At 42.7% G+C, this 20,143-nt stretch overlaps 1 protein-coding gene across 2 annotated transcripts in view; it reads right to left on the bottom strand.

Annotated features, from left to right (window-relative positions):
- The window catches only part of LOC122740628 (upregulator of cell proliferation), a 44,170-nt gene that overhangs the window by 11,736 nt on the left and 12,291 nt on the right, over positions 1 to 20,143 (bottom strand). The window contains exon 2 of one of the 2 annotated variants that reach the window (XM_043983073.1): positions 5,915 to 5,988. The exons of the other annotated variant lie outside the window; for it this stretch is intronic. Within the exon in view, the coding sequence (XP_043839008.1) occupies positions 5,915 to 5,988 (74 nt within the window). The remainder of the gene's footprint in view (positions 1 to 5,914; positions 5,989 to 20,143) is intronic. 2 annotated transcript variants of the gene reach the window in all.

Below are 20,143 nucleotides of genomic sequence, written 5' to 3'. Positions count from 1 at the left end.
CAAACTAGATGTCCAGTAGACAGCTTGAACTCAACATGTCCACAACTGACCTCATTACCTTTACCCCCAAACCCTTACCCCTTCCAAACTCCCCTATTATTATCCAGCCACTGGCCTCCCCAGTCAGCCAAGCTTACATTATAGGTATCATCCTTGACCAAGCTGTTGCCCAGGCCTGTCAATTTCATTTATGATTTTTATTTTTTATTTATTTTTTAATTTTTCAATTTTTGTGGGGTTTTTGGTTGGGCAATGAGGGTTAAGTGACTTGCCCAAGGTCATACAGCTAGTAAGTGTCAAGTGTTTGAGGCTGGATTTGAACTCAGGTCCTCCTGAATCCAGGGCCAGTGCTTTATCCACTGCGCCACCTAGGTGCCCCCCATTTATGATTTTTAATATGCCCCTTTCTCTCCTCTGATGCTGCCATCTCCCGAGTGCAGACCCTCACCACCCTACACCTAGATTATTGAAATAGCTTGCTTGGAAGGTGGTGTAGGATGTTGGGTTCTTGCCTGCCTCAAGTCTCTCTCCCCTCCAATACAGCTTCCATCCAGCCACCAAAGTGATTTTCCTAAAAGCCAGATCTGACCTTGTCACCCCCCTCCCCTCCATTCAACAAACTCCAGTGGCTCCCTATCACCGCTGGGAGCAGATGAATCCTCTTTTTGGCATTCAGAGTCCTTCATGACCCAGCTCCTTCCTATTATTCCAGTCTTCTTACACACACTCTTCCAGCCAGGGACACTGACCGGTAATTATCAGCTTTTTATGACAAGCATCCATATGTCAGAGCTGACTAAAGTGAGATAGAACCCCGCTCTTACAAGACTATTCCAGGGAACTTTTCTTAGAATGGATTTCTGCATTGCTCCCTCCACCCAAGGAGAAGTTCATTTAGAAGCTCCTTCATTTTTGTTTTGGACCCCTGGGTCTCACAGGTAGAGGGCACACAGTAGGTGCTTAGCAAGTTCTCCCTGAGTTGCATGGTATTAACCTGGAGCAAATCAAAATGGCCAATAACAGTGGAAGTCCTTTGCCTTAAAATGAAATACAAGTGCCGTTAAAAACCAAACCAACAAACAATCGCTAGAAGGAGTTGGGCTAGGTCTGCTCTGGAGGTGAGCAATGCTGGCAAGGTCAGGGAGGAGCAGTCCCTTGCCTTAGAACTAATCTCCTTTCCACTGGGTAATTCTTCCCAGAGCAACAATAGGGGATGTCCTGGTCCTCAATCCACAAATGAGGAAGATGGGGCTCAGAGCTCATTGTCTTGTCAAAGGCTACACAGCCAATGTGTGTCTGGGGCAGGAGTCAAACCCAGGTCATTACTGACTCCTGGTTGACTGCATATGGGTGGGGTTTTTTTTTGGGGGGGGCAGATATTGGAATAGTTTGCCATTTCTTTCTTCAGATCATTTCATAGATGAAGAAACTGAGACAAACAGGGTAAAGTGACTGGCCCAGGGTCACACAGGTAGGAAGTGTCTGAGGCTGGATTTGAACTCAGTTCTTCCTGACTCCAAGCCAGGCACTCCAGCCACAGCACCACCTAGCTGCTTGATTCTGTCTGCTTCTATAAAACGGGTAAGGGCTAACCAGAGCTGGATTAATTCCCATCTCTGACTGAAAACATGACTCTCAGAAGTCGCTGAGCCATTCAGGGTCTCGGCAACATTCTAAGACTGTACACAGGTGGCAGAACAGGTACCAACCTGTATTCATAAAATTTGCTTACCTGAAGCTCACAGAGGTCTAGACGGAATGAATGAATGAATGAATAAGCAAATTAAAATGGGTGAGGTGAGGAGCAGGTGAGTTTGTTCAGACTTGGAGTGAAAGTATCTTAGAATGTGCTTTTGATAATGTTAGTGTAGCAGTCACCAGCCTTTTTTCCCCCTCAGAATTCTAGGAGCAACAAGAGGGAGAAGGCAGGCTGTGTGTTCTGCCTCTGGATAGCTTCTCTGGCTCTGCCCAAAGGCATCTGCCATTCTTTCCAGTTCTCATTCTACCCTTTCTCACTCCTGTGTGCTTGTTCCCTAAGACCAAGATAACCTGGAATGTGCTTGTCCCAGCCACCATCTTTATTTGGAATTGCAGGACCTGGGTCCAAATGCTATCTCTCTTATTTACTACCTCTCTTTGTAGGTCTCAGTTGGACGGTTGGACCAGATAACCTCCGAGGTCCTCTCTAGCTCTATATCTATGATCTAATGACTTAGGGTGCCCATTAAGATGCCCATGACATGGGGCAGCTAGGTGGTGCAATGGAAAGAACACTGGCCCTGAATTCAGGAGGACCTGAGCTCAAATCCAGCCTCAGACACTTGACACTTACTAGCTGTGTGACCCTGGGCAAGTCACTTAACCCCAATTGCCTCACTTAAAAAAAAAAAGATGCCCATGACAGGGATAATGAGATCTGACCCCTTCAGTAGAAATGTGTATGACACAATATATGAGAAAACTAAGGGGGTCATTGGGATAGGTAGTATGGTAGAGGGAGTAGAACACTGGACCTGGAGTTATCAAATCAGAAATTCCCAACTGGAAACCACAATAGTCACTGAGGTGCTGCGCCTAGAATCAGGAAGACCTGAGTTCAAATCCTGCCTCTGACACTTACTAGCTGTGTGACCCTGGGACAGTCACTTCATCTCTATCTGTTTCAGTTTCCTCATCCTTAAAATGAGGGTAATAATAGCACCTACCTCACAGGGCTGTTGGGAGAATAAAATGAGATCATATTTGTAAAGTACTTTGTAAATCTTAAAGTGATATATAAATACCAAATCTTCCAGTTTTCTAAGCCCAACCCCCTCATTTTATAGAAGAAGAAACTCAGGCCCAGAATCCAAATTCAAACCCAATACTCTCTCCAGGTTCACATCTTCTGATGTTAATTGACAATAGCTCACATTTATATATTGCTTTACAAATACTGTCTTATTTTATCCTCGTAAAACCCCCAGGGAAGTCAGTCCTATTATTATCCCCATTTTGCAGATGAGGAAACTGAGTCAAAGTTAAGTGACTTGCCCAGCTAGAAAGGGTCTTAGGTGGGATTTGAATTCAGCATCTTCCTGCATTCAACCCAGGGCTCTATCCACAGTTCTACCTAGTGGCTCCTAACCTCAAAGAAGCTTCATTTTTTCTTGTACAGAAATATAAATATAATGAACACGTAGTACTCAGACTGTTTACTTCTTGTGAGGAAAACACTTTGCCAACTTCAAATGATTCTCCAGATGTGCAGTGGGATCGTAGCTCCTTCCATACTGGTCCAGATCCACCTAAAACCTCTAGCCAGAGGGGTGGGGGTGGGCGATAAGAGTGAGAAGGGCAGGTGGGGGATGGGTCACTGCCAGCTATAGGTTTTCTTGTTTTTGTTGTTTTTTGGGGTTTTTTTAGTGAGGCAATTGGGGTTAAGTGACTTGCCCAGGGTCACACAGCTAGTAAGTGTTAAGTGTCTGAGGCTGGATTTGAACTCAGGTACTCCTGACTCCAGGGCCAGTGCTCTATCCACTGCACCATCTAGCTACCCCTATAGGTTTTCAATAGGGAAACCTGGACCAGCTCCGGCTTGTCTCCTGCAGGCCATTTCAGAAAGGGGAAAGAGAGGAGGGTCTTTCCTCCTTAGAATCCTAGAGTCTCAGACTTAGAAAAGACCTCAGTTGTTTTCTTTGTCCGTCCACATCTGGATCAAGGTAAACAGCTTGTTCCTTCATGGTTTCAAAATGATGACAGAGATGGAATGGGGCAGGGGTGGATCTTGAATTCTGAGGCAGCTAGGTGATGCCCAGAGTCACACAGCTAGAAACTGGGCACACAGCATTTGAACTCAGGTCTTCCTGCCTCGACCTTTGTTTCTCTGCTTCCTCATCAGTGAGATGGGGATGATAATAGCATGTACCTCTCCCAGGGTTGTTTGTTTGTGTTTGTGTGTGTGTGTGTGCGCGTGCGCGCATGCTGGGTTCAAATGAGATTGATACATGTAAATGCTTTGCAAACCTTAAAGCATTAGGTAAAATGTTAGCTCTTGTTCTCATCTGTCAGTCTTACTCCCTAGAGAAGAAGGAGGGGGAATTAACAATAACCACAAAAGAGAATGGTACCCATTAAGGTTTGAGAAGCACTTTGTCTAGGCTCCTCATCTTCTGAGGAAAAGGATCACAGGTGCCAGCTAGTCCAAGACTTTCATTTTACAGTTGAGGAAACTGAGGCCATCAAGGGAAGTAGTGGGGCTCAACCAAGGAGGGATGCATATAGATAGCATGCATCAGAGGCAAGATTTGAACCCATATCCTCAGATTCCCAAGCCTCTCTTCATTCCACTGTACCAGACTTACTTCCTTAATTCATTCAGTTTTCTTTACAAACCTGTAAGATAAGTGCTACTGGCTATATGCTGGAGGCAGGAGTCAAAGGGTCCTCAGGGACCATGGGGTCCAACCCTACCTCAGTTTGCAAAGGGAGTCTAGGGGTTAAGTAACTCACCCAGGGTCCCCCATTGACTAACCATCCAAGAGAAGAGTTAGGCCCAGCAGGTCCTGACTCCAAGCCCAGCCACTGACCCATCTGCACCAGCTTCCACCCTAATTGTCCACCATATTGGATTGTCCCCATATGAGGTCAGGGGCCATGTCTTTTCCCACAGTCCCTTGCAGTGCCTCCCACAGTTAGTGCTCAATAAATATTTGTTGATGGAATAAATGAATGAATCTCTCTATTGACCTTAATTATCATGAAAAGTCAATAATTGTGCAGAGAAAAACCTCCCTGGGTGAGTTCAGAGATCAGAATGTGCTTACCCAAGTGGGAAAAAAAATTCTTATGGCACAGGGTATTGTTGGGTTTTTTTTCTGTTCTATCAGGCTGCAAAGTTGACCTTGCCTGCCGACCTTCCTCAGGTACCACACACCTAAGCTTTTACAGAAGACTGGAGGTGGACTTGTTTTTCAATTCAAGGCCACCAGAATTGATTGTGTCTACTATTTACAAAGTACTGTGTGGGTGCTGGAAATTCAGAGACAAAAAAGGATAGATAATCACTGTCCCCAAGGAGGTCATTACATCCTACCTGCAGGATGCAACACATGGAACTGATAGAGTAATATCAAGAGGACTAGCCACAAGGGAATCTGCACAGGCTTCCTGGAGGAGGTGGCATCTGGGACCTTGAAGGAAGCTAAGGAGTCTGTGAGGCAGAGGGCAAACAGGAGGCAGGGGAAGCAGCACATGCAAATTATGGGATGATGTATTTGCAGAAGAGCAAGGAAGATCATTTTGTTAGAAATGTAGAACCCAGGAAGGGTTGCAAGGTGAAAGATGTCCGGAAAGGTCGGTTAGAGCTGGATGGATTGTGAAGAGCTTAAACACTAGGCTGGGGACTCTATGTTGTGTAACTAGGAAAATAGGAACCACCTAAAGTTCTTGAGGGGAGAGAGATCAGGTTAGGTTCCTGCTCTAGGAAGATTATCTTTGCAACTAAGGATGAATTACAGCTGAGGTCAAACTCACTCTGGCAGTAAAACGGAAGTGTGTACTGAAGTAGATTAAAATGTAATTAGAAATTGTTTAACAAAATAAACAACAATACAAGACAACATAGATAATGTTCATTTGTGGTTTTAGACGTCAACATGCAGCCGGCAAGGACCCGTTTCTATTTGAGTTTGACACCACTGGGTTAAAGAAAGGGGAGATCTCTGGGAAGGAGACTGACTAAGAGGCTTTGCACCAGTCCAGGTGAGAGGTGAACGGGGCCTGGCTAGGGAGGTTGGCTATGGGTGGTGAGAGCTCAAGCCTTATTGGCCCCAGGAGGAAAGGAGAGAAACCGATCTGGGGGAGAGTGAAAAGGAATTCCAGGGGACAGAGGGCGGAGGTTGGCTGCAGTACCCAGGCTGGGCTTAATCTCTACCTGTATTTTCCTGTTCAGCCTGTGTAGTCTCTGAGTCCTTTCCTTCCGGCACCACTTCTCCCAAATCAGAGTGCCTGAAACAGTGTGAAAAGAAAATCGAATAGAGACAATGAGGGAGGGTCCTGGGACCTAGGGAGTCTTCTGATCTAGAGAGATTGGGATGAGCTAGAAAAGAGGGAAGGAACATCACAGACTGGGAGCCTCAGAGAGTGAAGCATCCCAGCAGGTGGGAGAATCAGGAGAGAGAATGCTGGGCCTGTAGTCAGGGACACTTACCAGCTATGTGACCCTGGGTAATATAACCTATGTCTGCCTCAGTCTCCTCACCTGTACAATGAGGGATAATAGCAGCACTGACCTCCCAGGGTTCTTGTGGGGACAAAATGAGATAATATTTGCAAAGTGCTTTGCAAACCTTAAAGTGTTGTATACATTGTAGCTATGACTACCGTCTTGGTCAGACCACTTCCTCTGCCTGAACCTCATTGCCCTCATCTATTTAAAAGGGGGGGTGGCACTTGAATTCTGTGACCACTAAGTTTCTTTTGTATGATCCTACTAGGACAGACCTCTACACACACACATACACACACACACACACACACACACAAACACACACATGCACACATACATACACACACACATACACACATACACGCACGTGCACACACACACACACTCACTCCTTCCAGGTTAGTGCTAAAAAGACAATAAAATGATTGTACTTTACTGGCCACAGAAATAGCTAGCGGCAAAGCCATATTCTATGAATTCAACATGGAAGGGAAGGCTCTGGAGAAATGGTATTTTCAATGGTATATGAGAAAGGTTCTACATAAATGTGAAAGATGTGTTGAAAGTCATCTAGAAATGGGGATATAGAAAATAAAGATGATTGAATTTTCCATCCAGGGAAAATAGTGACCAAGCCTTATTCCATGAGGCCAAGGGAGGGTTGATGACTGCCTGATCTAGGATAGAGCCTATGTAGAGAGAAGGTGGGGGAGTGGATATTAAAGACAGAGACTGGGAAGGACCAACAAGATTTAGAAACTGATTGAAATTTGGGAGTGAAGAAGAAGGAAAAATCCACAGGGGTGACTGGGAAGGTGGTGGTACTCTCTCTAGATCTGTGTGTGTATATAAATGTATACATACACACATATGTATTTAGGAGGTCTCTAAGAAAGTCCTCCATGTTCTCCTGGTGGATAGATAAATGTTGACCTCAGCCTCATGGTATGTGTGTGTGTGTGTGTGTGTGTGTGTGTGTGCATATACACACACATATATATATGCATGCATATATAAAAAATACAATTTTTTTTGGCAGGGCAATGGGGGTTAAGTGACTTGCCCAGGGTCACACAGCCAGTAAGTGTCAAGTGTCTGAGGCTGGATTTGAACTCAGGTCCTCCTGAATCCAGGGCCGGTGCTTTATCCACTGCGCCACCTAGCTGCCCCCTAAAATATAATTATAAGAAAAAATATCTCTCTAGGATACATACATGCAATAAATCTATTTATATATGCATATATGTATATGTATATGTGTATTATATATAATATTTTCAGGAATCTTCTGCCTAGAGATGTTAAATGAGCTGGTGAAAGCACCAAGTGAGAGGGTGTGAGGGGGTGGAGAAAGAAGAGATGAAGGCCCAGGACCAAGCCTTGGGGGATGCCCACACTTAGAGGGTGGGAGGGGAAGAATGACCCAGCAAAGACAGAATCTAACCAAACCATGGAACTGCAAAACTTTTTTTAGAATATATATCTGTAAGTTGGAAGATATCACTGCAGCTGAGCAATCCCCTCTCTGTTTAAAACAAAACAACACAAAACAACAGCCAGCAATTGGAAATGATGCATATTTGGATTGTTCTACATCTGGCAAATGACCGAGAGACTGAGGCCAAAATTTGCCATCCAGGAGACCATGGATGACCAGCTTGGGAGATCTTCTGCCACCCAGAGAAAGGCAGCCGCACCTGGGTTGTGGGATGGGGTGCATCATTCACAAGTCCTGTACCTTATTCTCCATATCTGGACAGAGCAAAGATTCTCAGAGCGACTCCTGATTTCCTGGTCTAGGGATCTTACCACAAAACTGGATGAAAGGCAGTGTGGCATAGTAGATAGAGTACTGGCCTGGGAGGCAGTAAGACCTGGGTTCAGGTTATGCCATCTTTCTGTGCCCCAGTTAACTCTCGGATGAGAAATAGCAGAGTGATTGCGTATCTTCATTACTGGGGGTACTCTCCTTACCCAAAGGGTCCCCATAGTAAGGAAATCAAAGGTCCATAAATAAACTATAGTAGAATGGTGATAGAGACAAGCAGACCTAATTTTCACAATTCCCTGCTCAGTTCTAGGCCTTAAAGGGAGCATCAAAGGATGAAATAGGCATATTGTATTGAGAAGACCTTTGTAAGCTGTAACATATTTGATAAGGGGAACACCAAGGTAGAATGGAGAGCCCTGGAGGAGGATAGAATTCAAGAAATCAAGTCTTCTCTTTGACACATTCCTTGCATGACCCAAAGCAAGTCACTCAACCTCTGTGGGGATCAAATACTTCATCTGTTAAATAGGCAGAGTATACCTCACAAGGTTGTTGTGAGGCCCCAATGAGAAAGAGTGCCAGCTGCCCAGGACTCATTAAATGCCCACTGTTATCAATGGGAGCAGGCATCACCCATTAGTGTAGATACAGCAGGTGTATACTATATTTACAGTTGATATAAGTAATTGTTGGTCTTGTCATTCGTTCACAATATAACACTACTGGCAAGGTAATTAAAAAGTTTTCTTGCCCCCTTCGCTTTGCCATCTTGACTCATGTTTTCGGTCACGAACAACCAGAGCTCAGCATCCTGGGAGGATTCAAGATGGCAGTGGGGTCTGGGGGAAGGAGAAATGGACCAGGGTTCCTGAGTTTCCCAGCCCTGCCTCTGACTAGTAGTGACGCCATGAGCCAGGGGTATTGCCTCTCTGGGACCCGTTTCCTCATCTTCAAGAGCGGCAGGTTGGATCATCAGTAGATGATGTCAGAGGCCCTTCCAGGTTGAACAATTTACGATTCTACATAGTCTCCTGTCACCCACAGTGCCTTGCACATGGTATATGCTCGATAAAAGTTTATTGCATTACATTAGATGTTTTGTGTTTAAAACCAAGGATCTCCTATAATAAAACTGACACTGTCTCAGAAGGGTTTTATGAAGCTAGGACAAGATGAAATGATGGAAATGACTTTCAATAATAAAAAGTGTTTGGAAAGTTGAGTCATGGAATTCAATTTGATGTTATTACTAATGATGTTATCAAAGTGTCTTTGCACCGGCAGTCCCTCCTGCCCAAGTTCTCCCTTCTCCTTCTTAGAATCCTTGGTTGCCTCCGAGACTCAGCTCAAACATCACCTTCTGCAGGAAGGAAGTTTACCAGTCTCCTCAGATATTAGAGTCCTCCCCTGCAAAGTTACCTTGTATCTACTCTATATGTATAATATATTTATGTACAATATACATATATACACAAACATATTATATAGAGTATATTTGTGTGTGTATAGAGAGAGAAGAAGAAGAAGGGAAAGAGAAAGACAGAAAGGGAGAGAGAAAGAAAGAATGAGAGGAGGGGTAGAAAGAGGGAGAGAGAGCAGGAAGGCAAGAGAGAGAAGAGAAAGAGGAAGAGAGAAAGAGGGAAGGAGAGAGGGAGAGGCAGACAGAGAGATATGAAGGATGTTGTCCCCCCACAATGGAATGTAAAGTCCTTGAGGAAGGGACTGGTTTTTGGTTTTGATTTTTGCTTTTTTTCGTATCCTTTCTGCTTAGCACTGTGGCTGGCACACAGTAAGTGCTTAATCATTGCTGATTGGTTGATTGATTATAGAGAAAAATCAAGTCAATAAGCATTGATTAAACACCTACTCTGAGATAGGCACTGTGCTAAGCCCCAGGATAAAAATAAAGGTAAAAGACAATTCCTGCTCTTTGGGAGCTTCCAGTCTAATAGGGAAGAAAACTATAGTATAGACAGGATAAATAATCAACAGAGGGAGGGCACTGGATTTGGAGTCTGGGAGCCTGGGAGCCTGGGAGCCTGGGTTTGAATCCTGCCTTCATTTGAGTTTCCTCATCTATAAAATAAGGGGGTTGGACTAGGTGACTTCTAGGGCCACTTCTAGCTCCAATCCTAGGAGGCTAATGTAATGGATTACATGAGATCAGGGATCATTTGAAAAATTAATAATGTAGTACAAATGCAAGGTATCCTTAATATTACTCTACTTGTTTGTAATTATACAGAGTAATAATGTATTGTATCATTTATTATGACCCCGTCTGAAGCGGGACAGCTAAGTGCTACCATGAATAGAGTGCTAGGCCCTGCAGTCAGAAGACTATGAGTTTGAATTCAACCTCAGACACTGTGTGAACTGTGTGACCCTGGACAAGTCATTTAGCCCTGTTTGCCTCGGTTTCCTCAGCTGTCAAATGAGCTGGAGGAGGAAATGGCAATCCACTCCAGTACCTTTGCCAAGGAAGCTCCAAATAGGGTCACAGAGTGAGAAATAACTGAAAAAAAATGACAAAACAACTGAGAGAGATACTTGCTGTGTGACTTTGGGTAAGTTACATAACCTCTGCCTCAGTTTCCTTATCGATAAAATGAGGATGATAATAATAACAACTATCCCCCTCTCAGGGTTGTTGTAAGGATCAAATGAGATATTTTTAAAGCATTTTTGTAAAGCTTAAAGTGCTATGTAAATACCTTTTGTTGTTCAGTTGTGTCTAATTCTCCATGATCCCATTTTTTGTTTTCTTGGCAAAGATATTGGAGTGGTTGGCCATTACTGTCTCCAGCTCATTTTACAGATGAGCATCTGAGGCAAACAGGGTGAAGTGACTTGTCCAGGATCGCACGGCTAATAAGTGTCTGAGGATGGATTTTAATTCAAGGTCTTCCTGAATCCAGGAGAGGCTCTCTATCCACCACACCACCTAGCTGCCTTATGTAAATTCTAAACACTATTATAACTAACCAAAAGTGTAACGAAATAACATTTCTCTGATCTAAAAGCTTTTCCATTCTTGTCTCCTTAGCTGAGAAATTTTAAGGAAATAGACTGAATGGACACTGTCCTCTGAAGAATCTCTAGTCTGGTTTAGATCCTTGCCTTTCCCCACTCCATGAAGGAATTACGATATTGACTCTTCTCTCTATGGTCTCCTCTTTCTTCATCCCCTGAAGGGAAAGGTTTAGGACTTACCCTGCTTCACCTAGAAAGACTGACATGCAAATTGATCAGTGGGAGGAGGCCCATTTCAGTGTTTGGGTGAACAGCTGCAAGAAAGAACTGTAGTTTGGGAATTTTAGCCCTAAACTGTATTTGAACATATTAAGACCTTTTACTTGTCCAAATTGTCTTGAGGGGAGAGAGAACATGTGGAAACTATGCCAGTTTGGACATCCTCCCCATCTCTGTCTTCTGTCTCTGTCTCTCTCTGTCTGCTAGAAATGGCTTGGGCCTAGAATAATGATAAATTAATAATGGGCATTTCTAGTAGACTTGCGCCATCCTGTTGGGATTTTTCCCTTCAGCATCAAGAATGGAGAGTGTATACAAATGGACAATGTGTTGGACCCAGTATTTTGTTTTGTTTTTGTTTTTTGTGGGGAAATTAGGGTTAAGTGACTTGCCCAGGGTCAAACAGCTGGTAAGTATCAAGTGTCTGAGGCCGGATTTGAATTCAGGTCCTCCTGAATCCAGAGCTGGTGCTTTATCCACTGCACCACCTAGCTGCCCCTGGACCCAGTATTAAATGCCTTCAGGAAATTGCAAAATTTCTTTCAGTGGTGTCAAACTCAAATAGAAATTGATGCCTGTGGGCTGTGCATTAGCTTAGAAAACTACAAATTAACATTATGTTGTAATGTATGTTTACTTTTTTTGTTAAAATTTCTCAATTACATATTAAGAGTTTTAATGACCCCTGCTGTATGACGTTTTGATACCTCTCCAGTAAATGATCCAATAAGGCTCCAATGTTGCTTTATCACTAGGAAACACAGAACACAATATTCTCTGAAGAACTGAAAATGAACATCACACAGTGAGCACTGGAGAAGTACACGGTGGTATTACCTCTATTATTTAATATTGTATTAGAAATTTTAGCTGTAGCAATAAGAGAAGAAAAAGGAATTGAAGGAATTAGAATAGGCAAGGAAGAAACAAAACTATCACTCTTTGCAAATGATGTGATGGTATACTTAGAGAATCCTAGAGAAGCAACTAAAAAACTACTTGAAACAATGAACAACTTTAGCAAAGTTGCAGGATATAAAATTAATCGACATAAATAATCAGCATTTCTATACATGACCAACAAAGTTCAGCAGCAAGAGATAGAGAAATTCCATTTAACATAACGGTAGACAACATAAAGTATTTGGGAGTCTACCTGCCAAGACAACCCAGGAACCATATGAACACAATTACAAAATGCTTTTCACACAAATAAAATCAAATCTAAATAACTGGAAAATATATATATATATATTGCTCATGGATAGGCTGAGCTAATATAATAAAAATGACAATTCGGCCTAAATTAATTAACTTACTCAGTGCCATACCAATCAGGCTCCCTAAAAATATTTTATAGAGCTAGAAAAAATAATAAAATTAATCTGGAAGAAAAAAAGGTCAAGAATATCAAAGAAACTAATGAAAAAATGCATAGGAAGGCAGGCTTAACCTTATCAAATCTGAATCTATACTATAATGTGGCAGTCATCAAAACTATTTGGTACTGGCTAAGAAATAGAGTGGTGGATCAGTGGAATAGGTTAGGCACAGGAGACACAGTAGTAAATGACTATAGTAATCTACTATTTGATTATCCCAAAGACTCCAGCTTCTGGGATAAGAACTCACTATTTGACAAAAACTGTTAGGAAAACTGGAAGATAGTATGGAAGAAACTAAACACAAACATCTTATACCACATGCCAAAATAAGGTCAAAATGGGTACATGATTTAGACATAAAGGGTGATACCATAGGCAAATTAGGAGAGGAAAGAATACTTTACCTCTCAGATCTCTCCATAGAGGAGAAGAATTTATGACCAAATAGAGAATTGTATGAAATGCAAAATGGATTGTTTTGATTACATTAAATTTAAAAGTTTTTGTACAAATAGAAGAAATGCAGCCCAAATTAGAAGGAGAGCAGAAAGCTGGGAAACAATTTTTACAGTCAGTATTTCTGATAAATGCCTCATTTCTAAAATACATAGGGAACTAAATCAAATGTATAAGAATAAAAGGCATTCCCCAATTGAGAAATGGTGAAAGGATATGAACAGGCAGTTTTCAGATGAAGAAATGAAAGCTATCTATTGATATATGAAAAAATGTTCTAAATCACTCTTGATTAGAGAAATGCAAATTAAAACTACTCTGAGGTACCACTTCACACCTATCAGATTGGCTAACATGACAAAAATAGAATATAATAAATATTGGAGAAGCTGTGGAAAAATTGGAGCACTAATGCATTGTTGGTGTAGTTGTGAACTGATCCAGCCATTCTGGAGAGCAACTTGGAACTATGCCCAAAGGGCTAGAGCTGAGCACACCCAGTAATTTAAATTTACATTTAATTAAATTTAATACTTAAAATTTAATTTAAATACCCAGTAATTTACAATTACCCAGTATCCATTTTGCATACCAGGTCTGTATTCCAAAGAGATCATAAACAAGGGAAAAGGACCCACATGTACAAAAATATTTATAGCAGTTCAATTCTCTTTGTAGTGGTAAAAAAAATTGGAAACTAAGGGGATGCCCATCAATTGGAGAATGGCTGAACAAGTTGTGGTATGTGAATGTAATGGAATACTATTGTGCTATAAGAAATGATGAGCAGGCAGATTTCAGAAAACCCTGGAAAGACTTAAGTGGACTGATGCTGAGTGAAGTGAGCAGAACCAGGAGAACACTGTACATAGTAACAGCAACATTGTGTGATGATCAACTGTGATAGACTTAGCTCCTCTCAGCAGTACAATGATCCAAGACAATTACAAAGGATTCATCATGGAAAATGCTCCCCACAGCCAGAAAAAAAAGAACTGTGGAATCTGAAGGCAGATTGAACCCTACTATTTCTACTTCTTTTGGTTTTTGTTTGTTTGTTTTTTGAGGTTTTCCCCTTTTGTTCTGATTCATCTTTCACAACATGACTAATGCAGAAATGTTCGATGTGATTGTACATATATAACCTATATCAGATTGGGGAGGGGGGAGGGAAAGGAGAGAGGGAGAAAAATTTGGAACTCAAAATCATAAAAACAAATGTTGAGGGGGCAGCTAGGTGGTGCAGTGGATAAAGCACCAGCCTTGGATTCAGGAGGACCTGAGTTCAAATCCAGCCTCAGACACTTGACACTTACTAGCTGTGTGACCCTAGGCAAGTCACTTAACCCTCATTGCCCCGCAAAAAAAAAAAAAAAAAAGAAAGAAAGAAAGAAAAGAAAAGAAACCAAATGCTGAAAACTATCTTTACATGTACTCGGGGACTACCCAAACAACTTAGCAACTTGCCTAGAGGACAAAGCAAGGTTCCAACCAAGGTCTTTCTGCCTCTGTCCATTGTGTCCTACTGCCTCCATTTCCCAGGGTTTAGGCGACCAGACCTAATTTCATTAGGACAGAAAACTTCCACCAGCCATTCAGAAGCTTCCCTCTGAAACAACAGAGTCATCGGGTGGGTGGGGGTGGGGGGGGTTGTTCAGTTACTTTCCTTTGTGTACCAGTCTTTGTGACCCTCATTTAGTCCCTGGCTACAAATCCTGTCTGATTCTGATGATCCCGTCGGCCTTGGGCCATCACCATCCTGGGTCTCTTTTATTGGAGGGTAGAACCAAGAATTCCCAGACATCCATTTAAGGAGGGGGAAGTAGCAGTTAGGTGGCACAGTGGATAGAGTGCTGGCCCCGAAGCTGGGAGGACCAGGGCTCAAATATCACCTTAGACACTAGCTGTGTGACTTTGGGTAAATCACTTAACCCCGATCGCCTCAAACATCTGGCTCCATCTCTTGTCACTGGACCCAGATGGCTCTGGAGGAGAGAGCGAGGCTGGCGACCTCCTTGACTTAAATCCAATTTAGTGCAAGTCATGACATCACCCTGATGCATGGTCCTCTTTGAGAATGAAGGACAAAACAACAGCAACAACAACAACATTTAAGGAGGGAGCCAGTTCAGAACATCTCATTTCTCAGCTGGCCGCACTACTTTGAGATTTCTGCAATTTCCTAACCACGAGTGCCTTCATGCACTTTCATCTATATCAGCCTCCCTCTTTCTGCTTCCTTTGGTGTCTTCCCTATGAGATTGGAAGCTCTTTGAGTGCAGCAACTGTGTGTGTGTGTGTATTTGTAGTGCTCAACACAGCACTTGGCACATAGTAGGTGCTTAATAAATGTTTATTGGCTGACTTCCTGTTATTGACTCGCTAGTCGTGTCACCTTGGGCAAGTCTGGGTGTTATTTTGCTCATCAATAAAATGAGAGAGGGCAGCTAGGTGGCGCCACAGCGTGTAGAGTGTTGGGCCTGGAGTCAGGAAGACTCATCTTCCTGAGTTCAAATCTGGCCTCAGACACCTAATAGCTGTGTGACCCTGGGCAAGTCACTTAACCTTGTTTGTCTCAGTTTCTTCATCTGTCAAATGAGCTGGAGAAGGAAATGCAAACCACTACAGTATTTTTGTCAAGAAAACAAACCCCCAAGTGGGGTCATGAAGAGTCAGGCATAACTGAACAACAAGGTTCTTTCTAGGATTCTCTCCCCTGATCCTGGGAAGGGGTTGAGTTGTTTAATATCCTTTTTAAATGATACATATCCATAATTGATCACTATTGGATCATGTTCCATTTTGTTTTAGAGATGAATCTTTTTTTTTTTCTGATTAGAAAATGAAGACTCCATAAGCCAACATGTTTTTCTTTCTTCCTAATCTGCCAGGAAGCTTAAGAACCAAATTCAATTGAAGCAATCAGAGGACCTGGGTTCAAATCCTGATGTTTACTACCTGTGTGACCTTTGGCAAGTCATTATAACTTCTCTGGGCCTCAGTTTCCTGATCTGTAAAATGAGGGAAGTTGGACCAGACTGACTTCTAATTCTACATCTATAATCCTATAATCTGTAGTAGCCTAATTTTACATTTTAATTTATTTTACATTTCACTTTTTTATGTTTTAACTTACTTCACATTTTTGCATTTTAACTTATTTCACATTAGGGTTAGGGTTAGGGTTGGGATCCCTAACCCTAACCCTAATGCGATTTTTTTTAAACCAGGTTGAAAGAACCTCCAATATATTCTATATGCCTGGTATAGAAAATTAAATATAGTTCAATCTTCCTGTTTCCTAAAAATTAATAAACAGATCAGAGAAATTAATTTTCTAATATCTCCTACAAAAATTAATAATAATAAATAGAGACATGTCTCTCACAGAACAAAATCCAGATCAGAGAACATAATATCTCCTACAGGTTAACCCAGATCAGAGACAGACAGGAAAAACATATTAACTATTTTGTCCCAAGAAGAAAGAACATGATCATGTGGAGACCCTTCCCAAAAGGACTTGGGGACTTCCTCTTTCTGAGGGTACACAAGGTTTTTTGGTCCAAGGGTTACAGAGTGTTACCAATCTCAATAGTATGAATCCAAAAATCAATCCAGAAGCAAAAGCAGTTTAACAATTTCAGTTATAACAAGTACAGAAGCGTCATGATAAGATTACAGGATTCCAAAGAAGGGTTTGGCAAGGATGAGGACGCCCAGATGTCACCATAAGATAGGGACTTACTATCCTGAGGAAAGAAGTTACCAGGTAGGGTCTTTTATCTGCTAGCTATCTGGGTTCAGTTTGGAGTTCAGCTAAAGGACATTTTTTGCTCCTATTAACCTAGGGTTTCATAAAAAAATACTTTTGGATAATAAGGCACCTCCATGAAATCCAGGTGATCCATACATTCATATTAACACTGGGCAAGGGACCTCCTTCAGCTGCTCTAACTCCATAGTGAGGGCAGCTCTGCTCAGTCCTCCCTCTCTGGGCAGAGTGAAGTCATTCCATAGCCCAACCTACCAAGCCCCATCTTGCTCCTCAGTCCATTCCTATTCCATCTCTTGGCCTGCCCTTTCCCTGACATCGGGTGGAACTCCCTGAATCTCCCATTTTCTCCAATAGAATCTATTAGAAAATCCTGCTTCCAAGGCAAGATCCCCATCCCACTGCAGTATTCCCATATCCATGTACCTTTGATGTGGGTAGATTCTATGTGGAAGGAAGGTCTTTGGGTTTTACCACCTCTACTTAATAGGAGGGGTTCCCCTGAGACTCTCTCAATATCCCTATGGGGAGGGAAAGGGAATAAATTTTTATTAAGCACCCTATTGTGAATCAGGCACTGTGCGAACCACTTTACAAATATTCTCTCAGTCAATCCAGTTAAATTCCAAGAACTTTCCCATCTCCCCCAACCTCCCCCCACCACAATGATTTGGTTTGATAAACAACTCTTTTTGTTTGTTTGTTTTTGCTACCATAACCTCCCCACAACAGAGGAATAGAGAAGAACATTGGATCAGAAGTCACAGGATGTGGGTTTGAATCCTGGCTTTGCTACTTACTATACATAAGACAAATTACTTCACCTTGATTTCTTCACGAATAAACTAAGGAGGTTAGATTACATGCTCTTCAAGATCCCCTCCAGCTGTTAGTGTCCTGACCCTGCCCTTCCAGAAGAGATATCCTTCCAACTGTTATGTAGAGTGGTCCTGAAGCAGACCTCTTGATGAGCCTGATGGATGGATGGGTCCAGTCTAACTCAATCTAGAGGTATCACCCAGTCCCCTCCAGTAAAGAATCGCCATGGGGCTGGCCTATTCTTTCGAAAGAAGGTATACCTTTCTGCTCTGATGGAAGAAATGCCCGCAGAGCAGCATGACATCCGAGTTTCTAAATATCTCAAGTCTCCCAAAAGTGTCATCCTCTTATGCCTAACTCCTCTTATCTCCCTCGTATTACTCCTCTATTTTTTTTTTTTGCGCAGGGCAATGAGGGTTAAGTGACTTGCCCAGGGTCACACAGCTAGTAAGTGTCAAGTGTCTGAGACTAGATTTGAACTCAGGTCCTCCTGAATCCAGGGTTGGTGCTTTATCCACTGTGCCATCTAGCTGCCCCCCACTCCTCCATTTTTGATCCCTATCTCCTCCCCCCAAATTCCCCCACCCCCTAATGCCTGGAATTCTCTCCTTCCTTACCTCCTTCTCCACAAAGCCTTTCCCAATTCCCCTCAATGCTAGTGCCTTCCTGAGATTATCTCCAATTGATCTTATATAGCTCTTATTTATATGTAGTTGTTAGCATGTTATCTCCCTTATTCAACCATGATAGTAGGAACCTTTTTGGTTTTGTTTTGTTTTTGCCTTTCTTTGTATCCCAACCCTTAGTAAGTGGCAGACCCTTAATGATGCTCATTGTCTTTGGGAAACTGTCATCACATCTGGAAGGCCAGAGAGAGAAAAATGGTTTCTTAACTACTTGCAATGTCTAATGGGAATCAGCAGGATCAGTTTGAACATGCAAATATATATTATAAATCTCTGAACGAGGATTCAGACTCCCATAGGGCTGCCCAATGGACATTCCTAAAATACAGACCTGTCCTGTCCATGTCACCTCTCTGCTCCTAGAATTAAAATACAAATTCCCCCATTTAGCAATTAAAGCCCATCACAATGTGTCTCCAGACTGTCTTTGCTGCCTAATTACACATCTCTTCTCCCTATGCACTCTGTCTGCTCCCTCACCAGACTGCTTTAACTGTTGTTCTGAATAGCTAACATTCATCTCCCCTCTCCACACCTTTGCACTCGCAGATCCTCCTCCCTGGAATGCCTCCCCAGGTCACTTTCTGCAAGAAGACTCTCATTCCAGGGGGTGGCTAGGTGGTGCAGTGGATAAAGCACCGGCCCTGGATTCAGGAGTACCTGGGTTCAAATCTGGCCTCAGACACTTGATACTTACTAGTTGTGTGACCCTGGGCAAGTCACTTAACCCCCATTGCCCCACCAAAAACAAACAAAAAAAGAGTTGCCTACAAGAAGACTCTAATTCCTCCAGGTATTATTTTGTTCTTCTCGCTCCCTGTTGTCCACCCCCCCCCCATCTCTGTATTTTTATTTTGTATATATTCTGCACTTACTTATCTGTGGACAAGCTGTAATCCCATTCAAACTGAATATGAGCCAATGGAGGGCAAAGGCTGACTCACTTTGGGATTTGTATTCCCAGTGCCTGGCATAATGCCTGGCACAGAGTAGAAACCTGATGAGTACTTATTGATTGATTGACATTGTAAAGGAAAGTGGTGTCAAAGGCCAGTGGAAGGTGGAAGAAGAGGAACCCGTTGGGTGGGTTGGGGGCATGAAGTCATGAACCTGTGAAGGGAGGGGGGGGCGGTACAAAGCCAGAAATAGGAACCACAAGGCAAAACAGAAACCAGAAAAAGAACAGATTCTCTCCTTTGGTCCCTGACCCTTTGTTCCCTCATCTTCTGTTCTGGTTTCTCATCCCTGCCTGACTTGACCTCCCAGACTTTGGACCTTGTTATACGCCTGGATTTCTCAGCCCAGATTCCTCCCTGCTCCTACTGTCTTCACTAACTAATTCTGCCCCTCCTGACTGAGGGCATCGATCATTCCCCTTTTTGTCTTAGCTTTTTTCTGGGTCATAGACACAGGCTGGTGAAGCCTAGGCACCTCTTCTCAGAATCATGTTTTTGAAAAATCGAAGGGAATGCTACATCTCAGCTCAAGATCAGTGAAAATAGAGATGCCATTCTTTTTCCCCATCCAAAGTTCACATCCCTCCTGAAATCCATCCAAAGACCCCCTGTAGATCCCAGGTTGAGAATCCCTTATCTAGATCATTCTCAGCCCTGGCTCCTCCTGGCCCGAGTTTTATCCTATCACCACCCACCTCTAATTTGAAAGTGGGAGGTAAAGTCTGTTGGACAAACCAAGAAAAAAGACAGAAGGAAGAACAAACTGTTCATGGTATTTGAATTCAAAGGCAACCTCTCTCTAGAGAGCCTGTGTCAAAAGCCAGAGAGAGGAAAA

The sequence above is a fragment of the Dromiciops gliroides genome, chromosome 2, assembly GCF_019393635.1.
Source record: "Dromiciops gliroides isolate mDroGli1 chromosome 2, mDroGli1.pri, whole genome shotgun sequence".
Lineage (NCBI taxonomy): Eukaryota > Metazoa > Chordata > Mammalia > Microbiotheria > Microbiotheriidae > Dromiciops > Dromiciops gliroides.
The sequence above is the reverse complement of the archived record's forward strand: the minus strand, read 5'-3'. Positions and strand labels throughout refer to the sequence as shown.